Genomic DNA, 14,983 nt, shown 5'->3' on the forward strand with positions numbered 1-14,983 from the left:
ATTTGAGCAATTGTGATAAATTGGGTTCTCACTTTTTTTGCCCTTATTAAACACCTAGTCTGCGATATTTTAAGATAATCTTTATTTGTAGTAGGTTTAAACAAAAAGACACCTCCAAGTTTCCATTTATACGCATGAGAAGGGTAAGGAATGTCCAAAGACAACACAGAAAGAGGGAGGGAAAATGTGCCCATAAATACATTAGATAAGCTTTAGCAAAAAGCAGAAGTGGGGGGAAAAATCTATATATACCCTGACTCTTTTGCAGTTTGACAAAGTTAATGATTAAAATCTCCTAGATTTTCCACTACTTTTTCCCCAGGTTGTCTATTTGCCTTGATTGATGATATTTTATCTCTTGTGGCCCAAGGATGACTGCCCTTCCTTCCATGTAGAGATTAATAATTGATTAGCTCACAGTCAGGAGTCTTATTAGTAAAAGGGAATTGGTTACTTTTGGATGCCATTTTTTTTTTTAACTGGGTAACATACAGGAGACGGGGTTGCTACAGGACTTGCCGGCAGAAAAATGAAGAGGATCCTGGTTTTCCTGCTTGCTGTAGCATTTGTGCATGCTCTAGAGAGAGGTAAGACTTCCAGTGCTGTGACCATTTACAAGAACTCTCAACTAGTCTAATTTTGTTACCATTTTGAAAATTATACACAAGGTGAAAAACAGAAGAATCAGTGAATATGTTGGGGAGAGAGGGAGGAATCAAAGGGGGGTTAATCTGAGCTCAAATGTCACATAGCGTGTTCAATTAGAATAGCCAAGAAATCACAATAAGAATCTCATGAAAGAAAAACTATATAATTTGTCACTTATCTTTCCCTGTTTTCTTGATAACCAAGATCTAAAAAAATGGTTCAAAATTAGAATTTTTTTATTTGTTAAAGGAGAACTCAAATGGAGGTTGTGATCCATCACTGAGCTTTGTTTTTCAGACTTCAAATATTCATTGCCATTGAGAGTACAATATACCATATCAATGATGAAGTCAACAGATATCTTCGATCTTCAAGGAATCCTCTATATGTAATATTTGAAAACGCATTATAGTTTCTAAAATATCTCACATAAAAGAATTCATTAGCTAAGAAATATGACTATCAAGGTCTCTGAGCTATATTTTTCATTACGTTCATTCATCACATGGTGTCTTCGTCTTTGAGCAATATACAACTTTATAAGTTCCCAAGCTGCGAAATTCATAATCATAATCAGTTCCAATTTACTTTCTGGCTGATTCTTTAATGCTTATAAAAGGAATCTGCATTCATCCGGCTTCAAAAAATTAAAATTTTCTTGTAGTGTTGCCAGTTAACTGCTTTACCCAAGTCACACATTAATATTCATATTAATAACATTTAACCAGTGGAATAAAATGCGTGTATCCCAGGAATCAACAGTTATTAACTATGACAAGAATAACCTTACTCCTGACTTTCTTATTCTTTTTACATTCATTTTTTTTTAAAAAACCTCATTTTTGTCATTCAAATTATTTTAAACTTTGTCTTATTCATGTCCCTTATGAGACCTCTGAATAGCCCAGGTCCCAAGGAACCCTGAAAGCTTACTCCTTCACCCATGGTTTCCCTGAGGCAGATCTGAACCTGAAAAGTCCTCCTGAAGTAGGTTCAGATCTGGATTTTCAAAACACAGAAAGTTCAGTAATGGTTACGTCCTGGGATTATACATGGATGCCATAATGTGCCATTTTGAACTACTGACTCAGTAAATGTACATTGGCTTCACGTCAAAGAATTACAGTGCTTTGGAGAATAACAGTATTCTGCAACCTCTATTTCAACATCCTTTAGCATTCTCTCAGCCTCTGATGAAACGGATGCTAAAAACTTCAAGTAAGCTCCCTTGACGGTCTGAACTTCACAATGAACTCGATTACCTATGTGCCATATGTCAGATCATGACTCCTGAGACATAAAATATAATTACCTACATAATAAATGTCCAATATTTGGGGACAGTAGTCCTGACCCATCAGTCCTCTGTTCTGTAATACCTGAGCATAACCCAAATACCAAGTCAGTGTTTTACCTGGAAGCTAGGTGTGCTCACTCCTGGCAGGAAGTGTACAGATTGAAGGAGTTGAGAGGAACTTTGGATGCTGGAGGATTGGTTTGGGTTGCAGTTCTCTGCCTAGTTCTACAGAGCTGACCAACCACCCACAGCATTTGTCTAGAACCTCTTTTCCAAGGTGTAATTCCTTCAAGACTCATTTTGGAAAGATGTTTCTATGGCCAAACATATTTAAGAAATAAGCCAGACATCAGTCTTTCTTGGTTGGTTCATAATCAATGCTCTTGTTGTCCTAAGAGTCCTGAGAAATCAAAACAAGATAATTTAACTTTATTCAAAACAATAAAGTTTCCCAAACACATAGGCTCTTTTCTAAAATGCCTATATCCCATGGAAGCAGTCTTTGGAAAACCTCAGTTCTAAAGTGGATACAATATGAACGTCAGCTCCAGTCAGGCTCATCCTCTTCTATCAAATGGCACTGGGGACTCAGTTCACAAGCCCTTGGGTACATCTTGAGAGAGAAGGGCTTACCAAATATGCCAAATCTAAATGATATTATAATATCCACTTTAGCTACCCTGTGAGAGGCAAGAAAGTTATGCTTGCCAATTGCCTCCACTTGGCTTCTTTACTCAAAACTGAAATGGATGAAGCACTAATCTAAATCATATCTTTTCCTCTTCCCAAGAAACAAGAAGCCTACTGACACTGCTACGCAATTACCAAAGACATAATGCTACAGGAAGCAAAGCACTGCTGTTTATAAGAGCTATTGGCAAGAACATTTTCCTTTTGCTTTAAGCATTTCATTCTCAGCATAATTTTATTAAACATGGTATCAAATAGCAAGAAGAAAGTAAATTCCCCTTGAGGTGGGGGGGAAGCTGTATTTCTCCTTCTCCCACTTACATGTCGAAACAGCCCTAAGACGATGTGGTTCATCCCAAACCACCACTGAATCACTGTTTCTCTTTTCTACAAGTTGCCCACCCCTTCATCAGGAGCCATGTGAAAACCAAAATTGTCCTCAGTTTGATTCAGGAACATAGCTGTACAGAATGCTAAAGAGAAGTAATTTAGAATAAGAAGATATTCTATTGATACTTTCCCAGATATGTCTGTATATGCTCTCTGTAAAATAAGCATAATGGTGACTGAGGAGGCAACATAGGATTTGAGATCTACATGATGAAAAGAAGACAGCCATGCAAATATCTAGAAGTATGTTTCAAGCTGAAGGAACTCTGGTGCAAATGTCCTGAGCTAGGAACAAATATGGCCTGATCCAAGTTCACAAAGCACCCAGAGTAAAAGCATTAAAGAGGCTTAGCTGAGAAGGGAAAGGAGGAAGAGCTGAAGTCAAAGAGGTAGGCTAACTCCATCATCAAAAGCAATGTTAACCTAATAGCAAAATTATGCTTCATTGCTATGAGGTACAATGCCAGTATGAATTCACCATCACATATGGGGTATGGGGATGAGTAAGCATACTTTAAAAGGCCACAAGGTTGACCTATACAGAGAGAAGATGAAAAAATCCTTAAAAGGAACTGATTACCCTCCCCCTAGTATCTATGGTCACTTAACTTCTTTACTCTGCCCACTGCTACCCTCCTCTCTATTTTCCCCCAGTTCAGTCTGTTTCAGCCACACTGGCCTCCACACTAGCTCCCACTCTCTGAATTCTGCACCCCAGGGATTTACCTTAGCTCCTCCCTTCTCTGAGAACATGGATCCCCTCTGTCTGCTCCATGTTCACATATAGAGAAGACTTCCCTGACCAATCTACCTCAAACAGCACCTACTACTCCATTTTTCTCTATTCCCTTACCCTGTTTTTGTTTTGTTTTATTTTGCTTTTATTTTTAGCACTCATCACCTTATTACCAGCTGTTCATTTGTTTATTGTAATGAAAGTAAGATGTAGAATGTAAGCTCCATGAAATCAAGGACTTTTTGTTCCTTGCTGGAATTCTCAGTTTTAGAACACTACTTGCCATATAGTATGTGTAGTAGTTTTTTGTGTGTAAAATCACAAAACTAAGGTTATTAGAGTACCTACCTCATAAGGTAGTTTTGAGTATTTAAGAAAAATTAAATATCAACTAGGACTCATAATAGATATCCTGGAAGGAGTAAACTTTAAGTCTTTTGTTATTTTCATTATAAGTTTTATATATAGTATCCACTGTGAAGCACTGGCACTAGATTTTATCCATTGAATAAAATAGCTAATAGTTTATTTGCAATATGTTAACATGTTTAAAATCTTTCAGATAGATTTATTTCATCCTTTTAACACCATGATGAGCTCAGTACTATTATCCCCATTTTATAAATGGGGAAAACTGAGGAAAAGAGGGGTTAAGTAACTTATCCAAAGTAACTGAGCTAGTGTCAGGATCAGAATTTTACATCAATTCACTGGGTTTACAAAGACAATCACTCAAAATCACTGCTTTGCTGCCTCTCATGAGACACATACCTGAAATACTTTCACTAATCTTAGAATAAGTGTAAGAGAGAACCAATCATTGACACCAATTTAGGGGGAAGTAAGTGAAATTCATTCTGTCCACCACAGTCATCCACAACTGATCCAAATCCCAGTTCATCCCTATTCCATGAAACCAGCTCTGTCTTCTAACTTCCTGTTTTCCTGTCACTATCACCTCTAAATCATTTATGTTCAATCCTGTAGAGCACTGTTGGATTTTATTTTATTCATTTTTGTTATCAGTATTCAATCATTTCTATATTCTATAAATTTCAGCCCTAAAATATGTCAGCCTTATACCAAACCTTCTCAGTGTTCCCTTTTGTCTGTCTCCTTTACCCCCTGCATAGATCTAGTTCTCAAAGCCTGGGAACATTGGCTCTTTTGTCTACTACATTTCCACTTTCTTATACTGTCCTTGTGCAGGCCCTTATTAACCTTCACCCAGCTACTGTAATGGCTTCCCTAACCGAATCCCTACCTCACATCCCTTCCCCAGTCAATTCATATTAAAATACAATGCAAAACCTGACATAACATGGTAAGTGGAGTTCAAAAATGAAATACATATAAATTAGGATCACTGTTGGGAGGTAGATGAAATGCTAGGGGTGAACATGTAGAGCTGACTGGTGGGATTCTAGCTATCAGACTGTCTGATACAAACCCACCCCAATTCTGGTCTCTGGAGTCATCCGATAGTGGGTACAACCTCAGGCTTAAATAGTAATGTGTATGTTCGGCAGAATGAGCGTCCTCCAAAAATGTTGACATCCTAATGCCTGGAACCTGCTAAGAGGTTAGCTCACATCACAAAGGGGAATTAAGGTTTCAGACAGAATAAAGGTTGTTAGTCAGCAGACCTTAAAGTAGAAAAACAATGCTGGATTATTTGAGTGAGGCCAATGTAATCACAAAAAGGGAGCAAAAGAGAATCAGTCAGAGGATGATGTCACTAAAGAGAAAAGGCACAAAGAGACACAAAGTTGCCAGCTTTGAAGATGGAGGAAGCAGGCCTTGAACCTAGAATCCTAGGCCACCTCTAGAAGTTGGAGTAGGCAAGGAAATGGATTCTCCCCTAGAGCATCCAGAAAGAACACAATCCTGCTGACACCTTGATTTTAGCCCAGTGAGACCTGTGTCAGTCTACCCAGTAGAAATGTAAAGCAGTAAGTTTAAGCCACTGAATTTGTGGTAATGTGTTACAGTAGCAATAGAAACCTAATACTGTAGGTTTCTGGGTTCTGTGACAGGCTGGGACTTCCCCAAGGAAAGGATCATTGAGTGAAATCATCTCACTGTTGATAGACTATAATCTCATTGGCCAGATCCAGGGAGAACTGGCCAGGAGATAACTGGGGTACATGTTAACTCATTTCCGTGCTTCCTGGGAGTTTTCTATTTTTATCTTCTCTTCCATTTCCTTCTGACCAGAAAGTAATTTAGCCTACCATCTGAGAGAAGGACTTCAGCAAGTCACATGGGATCTTTATCACAAGGGCATATAATGTATCTAATAATAGGTATCATCACTGGATTTTACTATAAGAAGAGTTGCTAACATTCACTGTGTTTTTACCACGTTAGGCAGGAGATGTGCTAGGCATTTTTACATAGACTAACATATTTCACAGAACAGTCTTAATAACAAGGTGCTATTTTCACTTAGATCCCAAGATTACTCTTCCTTGAGTACAGCTCTGAGTTGGTCATTCCTCTCCATGAATGTATTTCAATAGATACCCCATTACCTTAAAAAATAAGTAAAACTTTGGTGATCAAGTTTTCTAGTATTTAATTCCCCTGCTTCAGTTTTATTGGATTACTCATTCTCCAGATATGACTGGTGATTTTCTAACTTCAGATATTTCTTCATGTTCTTCTCTCCACTCAAAATTCCTCTCCCAATTCACTTATTCCTGTTAAAATCCTGCCCATCATTCGTGGTCCACTTCAAGTAATAGTTCCTTTCATGAGGTTTTCTAAAAGCTCTCTTCCATTCCATGGGTTCATATGCTGTGTTTCAATCTCTTCCATGGCAATGATCACTACTGCTGCTGTTGGTGTTGTATTCTTATTCTTATCTCTACTATCAGACCTCAGTTCCTTAAGTATTGGTGGCTTTCAAGTTTCTTGTATGTGCTTTATCATGTTATGTATTCTTATATTGTTTTAAAAACTAAGCCCTGTAATGCATTCTAAGTTTCCAATTCAGGATACCAAAGACACCACCCTCACTTATGCCAAAGGTGGAAGAGGGAAACTTGCTCCCTTATCTTCACCTCTGCAAAAGCATTTGTTGATGACAAGGTGCTCAACTTGTGAAGGAAAAGCGAGGTGGAATGAGATGTGTGGAGGAAGAATGTCTCCTCTGGGACTTTGGTGAGTGTAGCATCTATATGGGCTACCACCCGTGTTGAAACCAAAGGCATCAAATTTGAGTGAGTCTATGAGGCCATCCTCTATGGCAATTTTAATATTGGAGCAACTGACCCATTGCCCGTATATCTTCTACTGGTTTTGAATTTTCAACATCTGAAATGTTCCACTGATGGCATCCTAAGAGGTACAGTTAATTTCCTCTAGATTATTAATCTATAGATGTCATGCAGAACTCTAGGTTTACTTTCCATTGACTTAAGCTCAAAACTGCACCCCTGCTTGCAAACATCAGTATGAAACCAGATCAATGCTTTATATAATAGTGATTTAAAATGTCAATGGAAATGAGACCCAAAAAGCCTGAAAAATGAAATAAAAGTACTAATTTGAATACCACTTCTTCATTGACAATGTTTTTAATGACATATCAGCAGTTTTCTTTAGTTCCAATAATCAGGGCAACTTCCTAAACCAGCCCAACAATATTTAATTTCTCAACTAAAACCACTACTCTGAATATCTAGCCCACCTAGTTTGAACGAATACTACAAACCATATTCCTTAAGTTAAAAAAAAAAACGCACTAATACACCGACCTTTTCTGACATAGATGAGTCTGTCAGTGCAGAATGGAAATAAAAATGTCAAAGGAGGGGGCTTCCCTGGTGGCACAATGGTTAAGAATCCGCCTGCCAGTGAAGGGGATACGGGTTCGGTCCCTGGTCCGGGAAGATCCCACATGCCACGGAGCAACTAAGCCTGTGAGCCACAACTACTGAGCCTGCGCTCTAGAGCCCGCAAGCCACAACTACTGAAGCCCGCGTGCCACAACTACTGAAGCCCGCGCGCCTAGAGCCCGTGCTCCGCAACAAGAGAAGCCACCACAATGAGAAGCCCATGCGCTGCAACGAAGAGAAGCCCCCGCTCGCCGCAACTAGAGAAAGCCTGCATGCAGCAACGAAGACCCAATGCAGCCAAAAATAAATAAATAATTTATTTATTTTTTAAAAAAGTCAAAGGAATAAAATTTCAAAAATATAAATGCCCAACAGTTCTGAAAGCCCATGATTCTCCAGAATAGGAGAATAGCAACGTAAGACAGTTCCTAGCATCCTATATAAGCGTCTTTATTCAACTTAGCGTTATATAGGGTCCAACCATTGCTCCTGGTATACAAACAGCTTTTCTAGAGGACCAAACTGGTTTCAGAGAATGATTATAACAATAGTTAAAGCATTCAAAATACCCTTTTTAGTAAAGTTTGTACCATAACAATGAGTATCATATTGTCTATCGCCACTAGATTAAAAGTTCCATAAGGGCAAGGATGTGTCTATTTTGCTCTTTATTGTATATTCAATACTGAACCCAATGCCTGGCACAGAGTAAGTCTTCAAGACATGTATGTTGCATGTATGAATGAGTATTGTCAGCTGTGTTGGGAGAGGAGAGATGCATGAAGCAGTAAAGATTTCCCAAAAGTAAACCAAATGTTTTCAAAAGTCCAGAATTAGGCACAACTTACCAGAGTGTTTCACAATACAGACAGAAAAGGGACATGCTACTGCAAAAAGCAACAATTCTGTTAACGACATTTGTAAACATTGAGTGTTTAGGGGTCACAATGTGAAAATGATTTCGCCAGTGTCACTAGGATTATGCCAATATTTACTAGCGCCGTATCAAAGTCCAGATTGCCCTCTTCATAACCACATGGCACGTTAAAGAACAGAGTATGTCATTTACAATTCATTTGATATAGGATTTAAATACATAAATGAGAGTGAGCTCAACTGGTGTGAAAACATTAAGCAGTACTCCATGGAATAGGGAATTGATTACATCAATCTCATGGCAAATCAAGTTCAGTATTCGTTATGTTTGGAAGATGAGAAAGTGATTGCCATACTTACTTAACCAGTTCAGCTCCAGGTCTTCTCTTTGAATAAATGAATAGATGGATTTTTTTTTAATCAGAAATATTTCAAGTAATCCACCTGAAAAATACATGGTGCAACGGCTTCCTCTACAGGTTACTTTTGTAAGAGCAGTTTTACCCTCATATTTTAATTCTGAATTTCTTCAATGCCTATTTGGGCTTTTTCCCTTGCTTCTGTTTTGCCCAAGACTGAATATTCCAGCAAAAATGGTTCCAAAACCATTTTAAGTCTTGTGTAGTTGATCTAGTTTCCCAGTTTTCTGTCATTGCATTCTAACTAAAGCAGTACATAACACCCATGGATTCCAATGTGTTTCTGTGCAATCTCAGTTGATTTAATTAAAGCTATTTAAACAGGAGATAAACTGTAATCTCCACTTATACTATATTCACATGCACTCACGTTCTCAACACACTGAATGAAACTCTACTTTCTTAATGAAGTGAGAAATCTGGAAAGTTAGAAACAAAATAGTTTTTTAAATGTTCAGAGGTGCCCCCATTGAATGCAGGCTCTCATTTTGCATGGTCACAATAAAACAAAAGTGACCTCTGCTGTTTTATAGGGAGAGTTTATTAAGCAAAGTTATTTCCTTTGCATTAAGAACAAAGGGGTTCTTATTTGAGTATTTTTTGTGTCTTGAAACCATAAGCTTTGGGACAAAAAAGATTCTGTATAATTTCTTACTGTTTCTAAAATGGGTGATTTTGTAAGCTTTTAGAAGTGATCTCAAAGATCATGAGGATACGACTGTGTACTAAATTCAGGAATCTTTAATACATACCGTTATTTAAACTCCATTTGAATATTTTAAGGACAAAATAAACTCACTTCAAAAAGCTGTTCATCATTTCAGTTACTAATTAGCCACAGCTATAAAGTTCTCTCACACTGAACTAAAATCCACTGCCAGCCATTTTCCCCAGTTCTACCCAGGAGCAGCATAAAACTCCGTTGACATCCTAATACTACATCTTCTCACTATAGGAAGACAGCTCTACCCTAAACTTTTTCCCTCTGTGCTCTAATCTTCAGTCCCACTGAATACCATTAATGATTAACAGAAAATTTCTGCCTTATTTTGACCTTCTGAAACTGTGACAATATCCAACCTTGTAAACAAGTCAATAAATTACAGAAAATGTACTAGATATGAAGGTTCTCAGTCAATAGAGTATAAAAAGCCACTATCAATCCTACTGTCTTGTCCTAGTTTCCAAGATAATGTGAGATTTGATCATGCAGGTTTATCCACTTCCTTTGTGATTCTGATGGTATTTGAGTTGGTCCCTTATTACAAAATGCCTCTTAAGAAGGACTTTGTCCCTCAATTCTGACTTCTCACCTTAGTTATATGCATTGAACAGTCCACCTGAAAGACATAGGGTACAGCAGCTTCCTCTACAGGCAATTTTCACTGAAATCAGGCATTTTTAACATTAATTCTAACAAATCCCAAAGAGAATCTTTTTATTTTTAATTTTTTTAATTTTTTTTTTTTGGCTGTGTTGGGTCTTCTTTGCTGCGCGCAGACTTTCTCTAGTTGCAGGGGATACTCTTCATTGCGGTGTGCAGGTTTCTCACTGTGGTGGCTTCTCTTGCTGCGGAGTATGGGCTGTAGGTGTGCGGGCTTCAGCAGTTGTGGCTCACGGGCACTCTAGAGCGCAGGCTCAGTAGTTGTGGCGCACAGGCTTTGTTGCTCCACGGCATGTGGGATCTTCCCAGACCAGGGCTCGAACCCATGTCCCCTGCATTGGCAGGTGGATTCTTAACCACTGCACCACGAGGGAAGTCCCGAGAATCTTTTTAAAAGAAAAACAAAAAACAAAAAAAAAACAAAATCTTCCCCAGCCAGTATCCAACCACTACCACCTCCACTCCAAACCATAAAACAAGAATTTCTACATATAAGCAATATCATATGATATAAAATAGACGACGAATAAAGACCTACTGTATAGCACAGGAAGCTACTCAGTACTCTGTAATGGCCTATGTGGGAAAAGAATCTTAAAAAGAGTGGATATATGTATAACAGAATCACTTTGCTGTACACCTGAAACACAACATTTTAAATCAACTATACTCCAATTTAAAAAAAAAAAAGAATTCCTACCCTGCCTTATGTATATTCATTCATCCACGGAGCTGAGGCGAGGACATTCAGGGGGTAAAATGCATACCAGTAGCTGCCATCATATCATCCAAGATGGATTTCCCAATATTTAAATACAGGAGGATAAGTTACTAAATGTTAAAACCATTTAGAACAGGAACTGGGCCATTTCTATACTTTTTACATTTTTTTGGAAAGATATAGCATCAAAATGTTGGCAAATTTCCTAGACTTTCTTGCATAAATGATGAATAAGGGAAGAAGAACACTGGCAGCCTTCCATGTGTCCACCTATTGTATATGTAACAGGTGCGTTAACAAGTAGGTCTCACCATCCATAAAGAACTCATCCCCTGTGGGCTTCCCTGGTGGCGTAGTGGTTAAGAATCTGCCTGCCAATGCAGGGGACACGGGCTCGAGCCCTGGTCTGGGAAGATCCCACATGCCGTGGAGCAACAAAGCCTGTGCGCCACAACTACTGAGCCTGTGCGTCTGGAGCCTGTGCTCCACAACAAGAGAGGCCGCGATAGTGAGAGGCCCACGCACCACGATGAAGAGTGGCCCCCACTCGCCGCAACTAGAAAAAGCCCTTGCACAGAAACGAAGACCCAACGCAGCCAAAAATAAATAAATTAATTAATTAATTAAAAAAAAAAAAAAAAGAACTCATCCCCTGTGCAAACTAGCTCTTCCCAACCACCCAAATGGACTTAAGAGTAGGTTCTATGATTTTTCTGATCACTCAAATAAGGTCCTCTGGTCCTTTTGAACATCAAAATAACCACCTGTTAACAGTCATGGGACTGTCTGGTTAAAGTCAAAAATTTGTAAATTCATTTAAAATTGAAGCTACTCCCCCAGATCAGGCGTGTTTCAGTCCTGTTGCCTTTAGTGGCAAAGGGAGGCATACACTTTCCTCTGCCTGTTCTCTTCTCCTTCCTGCTACTCTCTAGGCTGCTTTTAGTTCCTCCAGGGTTAACACAGGAAAAAGAAAAGCTAGTAGGAAAGGTAAGCAGCAGCAAACACTCATTCAATGGGCAGCTTGGTGAGACAGTGTTGTTTTCTCTGGTTACAGGAGATGTTCAGAGTTGATATTTTCTCTTCGTGGGTTCTTTGGAGATCTCTTTCCCCATCATCCCTGGCGATCTCCCCATCCAGCTGGCACCTTAAGACCTCCCTTTGATTTTCAAGTTATCTGCATCTGCACAGAGGTGTCCTACTTTTGGTAGCCTGCTGCCTTCTAGATAAATGTCTCTCTACCTTAAAAAAAAAAAAAAAAGATAGGATGATCCCAGGACAGTTTGTTCTCCTGCTCGATCTGTATCAGGTACACAGGCCACAGCAGAACTTCCCACTCACAACCCTCTCCTTTGTTGCCTCAGGCCACTTAACCAGCCCTTCTAACCTCGTAGATTTCTCCAGTCTGAATCAGACACCTGTCCATTGCACCCCACCTTCCAAGGGTCAGCTATCAAGGTCTGAGTGTTTTCTTTGAAGCCCTTCTCACTATGCTTGAAGTAAGGAGATGCACTCTCGCATCACTCTCCCAAACCCACCACACTGACAACTTTCTCCAAAACTTACTTTGCCTACTTTCCATCTTTTTCCTCAGCTGAATTCCTAGGTTTCCCTTAGAGAGTCTGGAGGTGGGTAATGAAGCAAGGGAGGCAACACCAGTGCTCACACACCCCATTTAAAGGCCCGCATTACTGGGCCTAGCTCTTCACTTTGGAAGGTAGACATATTCTCCATTTATTTTTTGTTCTTGGTTCTTTTGAGGCCTTAGGTGAAACTGAGGCAAAGAAAGGAAGGAGGGATAAAAAGCTTTATTTGAGCATTATTATAAAGATGGGACCTAAGAATGATTGCTATATCAGTAGGTTCTGACTCACTAGTTGGCACATATATTTTGACTTACCTGCTTTCAGTATTAGTTCATTCTCTTTTTAAATTTATTGAAATATAGTTGACATACAATATTATGTTAGTTTCAGGTGTAGTACATAGTGATTTGACATTTGCATACATTATGAAATGATCACCACAGTAATCGTCTGTCCCCAAAGTTACTGAAATATTATTGACCATATTCCTTATGCTGTATATTACATCCTCATGGCTTACTTATTTTATAACCGAAGGCTTGTACCTCTTAATCCCTTTCACCAATTTTACCCATCCCCCCCAGTATCAGCAAGGAACCACCTATTTGTATCTGAGTTTGTTTTCATTTTGTTTTTTTTAATTTTTAATTTTTTTTTTATATGGACCATTTTTTTAAAATTTTTAAATTGTATTTATTTTTTATACAGCAGGTTCTTATTAGTTATCTATTTCATAAATATTAGTGTATACATGTCAATCCCAATCTCCCAATTCATCACACCACCACCCCTATTACACTTTCTCCCCTTGGTGTCCATACATTTGTTCTCTACATCTGTGTCTCAATTTCTGCCCTGCAAACCAGTTCATTTGTACCATTTTTCTAGGTTCCACATATATGCATTAATATATGATATTTGTTTTTCTCTTTCTGTCTTACTTCACTCTGTATGACAGACTCGAGGTCCATCCACCTCACTACAAATAACTCAATTTCGTTTCTTTTTATGGCTGAGTAATATTCCATTGTATATATGTACCACATCTTCTTTATCCATTCATCTGTCGATGGACACTTAGGTTGTTTCCATGTCCTGGCTATTGTAAATAGAGCTGCAATGAACATCACAGTACATGACTCTTTTTGAATTATGGTTTTCTCTGGGTATATGCCCATTAGTGGAATTGCTGGGTCATATGGTAATCCTATTTTTAGTTTTTTAAGGAACCTCCATACTGTTCTCCATAGTAGCTGTATCAATTTGCATTCCCACCATCAGTGCAAGAGGGTTCCCTTTTCTCCGCACCCTCTCCAGCATTTGTTGTTTGTACATTTTCTGATGATGCCCATTCCAACTGGTATGAGGTGATACCTCACTGTAGTTTTGATTTGCATTTCTCTAATAATTAGCGATGTTGAGCAGCTTTTCATATGCTTCTTGGCCATCAGTATGTCTTCTTTGGAGAAATGTCTATTTAGGTCTTCTGCCCATTTTTGGATCAGGTTGTTTTTTTAATATTCAGTTGCATAAGCTGTTTATATATTTTGGAGCGTAATCCTTTGTCCATTGATTCGCTTGCAAATATTTTCTCCCATTCTGAGGGTTGTCTTCTCGCCTTGTTTATGGTTTCCTCTGCTGTGCAAAAGCTTTTAAGTTTCATTAGGTCCCATTTGTTTATTTTTGTTCTTATTTCCATTACTCTAGGAGGTGGATCAAAAAAGATCTTGCTGTGATTTATGTCAAAGAGTGTTCTTCCTATGTTTCCCTCTAAGAGTTTTACATTGTCTGATCTTACATTTAGGTCTCTAATCCATTTTGAGTTTATTTTGGGGTATGATGTTAGGGAGTGTTCTAATTTCATTCTTTTACATGTAGCTGTCTAGTTTTCCCAGCACCACTTATTAAAGAGACTGTCTTTTCTCCATTGTATATCCTTGCCTCCTTTGTCATAGATTAGTTGACCACAGGTGTGTGGGTTTACCTCTGGGCTTTCTATCCTGTTCCACTGATCTATATTTCTGTTTTTGTGCCAGAACTATATTGTCTTGATTACTGTAGATTTGTAGTATAGTCTGAAGTTAGGGAGTCTGATTCCTCCAGCTCCGTTTTTTTCCCCCAAGACTGCTTTGGCTATTCGGGGTCTTTTGTGTCTCCATACAAATTTTAAGATTTTTTTTGTTCTAGTTCTGTAAAAAATGCCACTGGTAATTTGATAGGAATTGCATTGAATCTGTAGATTGCTTTGGGCAGTACAGTCATTTTCAAACTGTTGATTCTTCCAATCCAAGAACATGGTATATCTATCTCTCCATCTGTTTGTATCATCTTTCTTTCATCAGTGTCTTATAGTTTTCTGCATACAGGTCTTTTGTCTCCTTAGGTAGGTTTATTCCT

The 14,983-nt window shown here is 38.5% G+C and overlaps 1 protein-coding gene across 3 annotated transcripts in view; it reads left to right on the top strand.

Moving 5' to 3' along the window:
- The first annotated feature begins 352 nt into the window (after positions 1-352).
- Positions 353-14,983, top strand: part of GC (GC vitamin D binding protein) — a 40,029-nt gene continuing 25,398 nt past the window's right edge. The window contains exon 1 of one of the 3 annotated variants that reach the window (XM_082390249.1): positions 353-587. In XM_082390249.1, the coding sequence (XP_082246375.1) occupies positions 530-587 (58 nt within the window). In that variant the 5' untranslated portion in view covers positions 353-529. The remainder of the gene's footprint in view (positions 588-14,983) is intronic. The other 2 variants (XM_082390247.1, XM_082390248.1) reach the window with 2 other exon arrangements.

Source organism: Balaenoptera borealis (assembly GCF_965194805.1).
Source record: "Balaenoptera borealis genome assembly, chromosome: 4".
NCBI classification, from domain to species: Eukaryota; Metazoa; Chordata; class Mammalia; order Artiodactyla; family Balaenopteridae; genus Balaenoptera; species Balaenoptera borealis.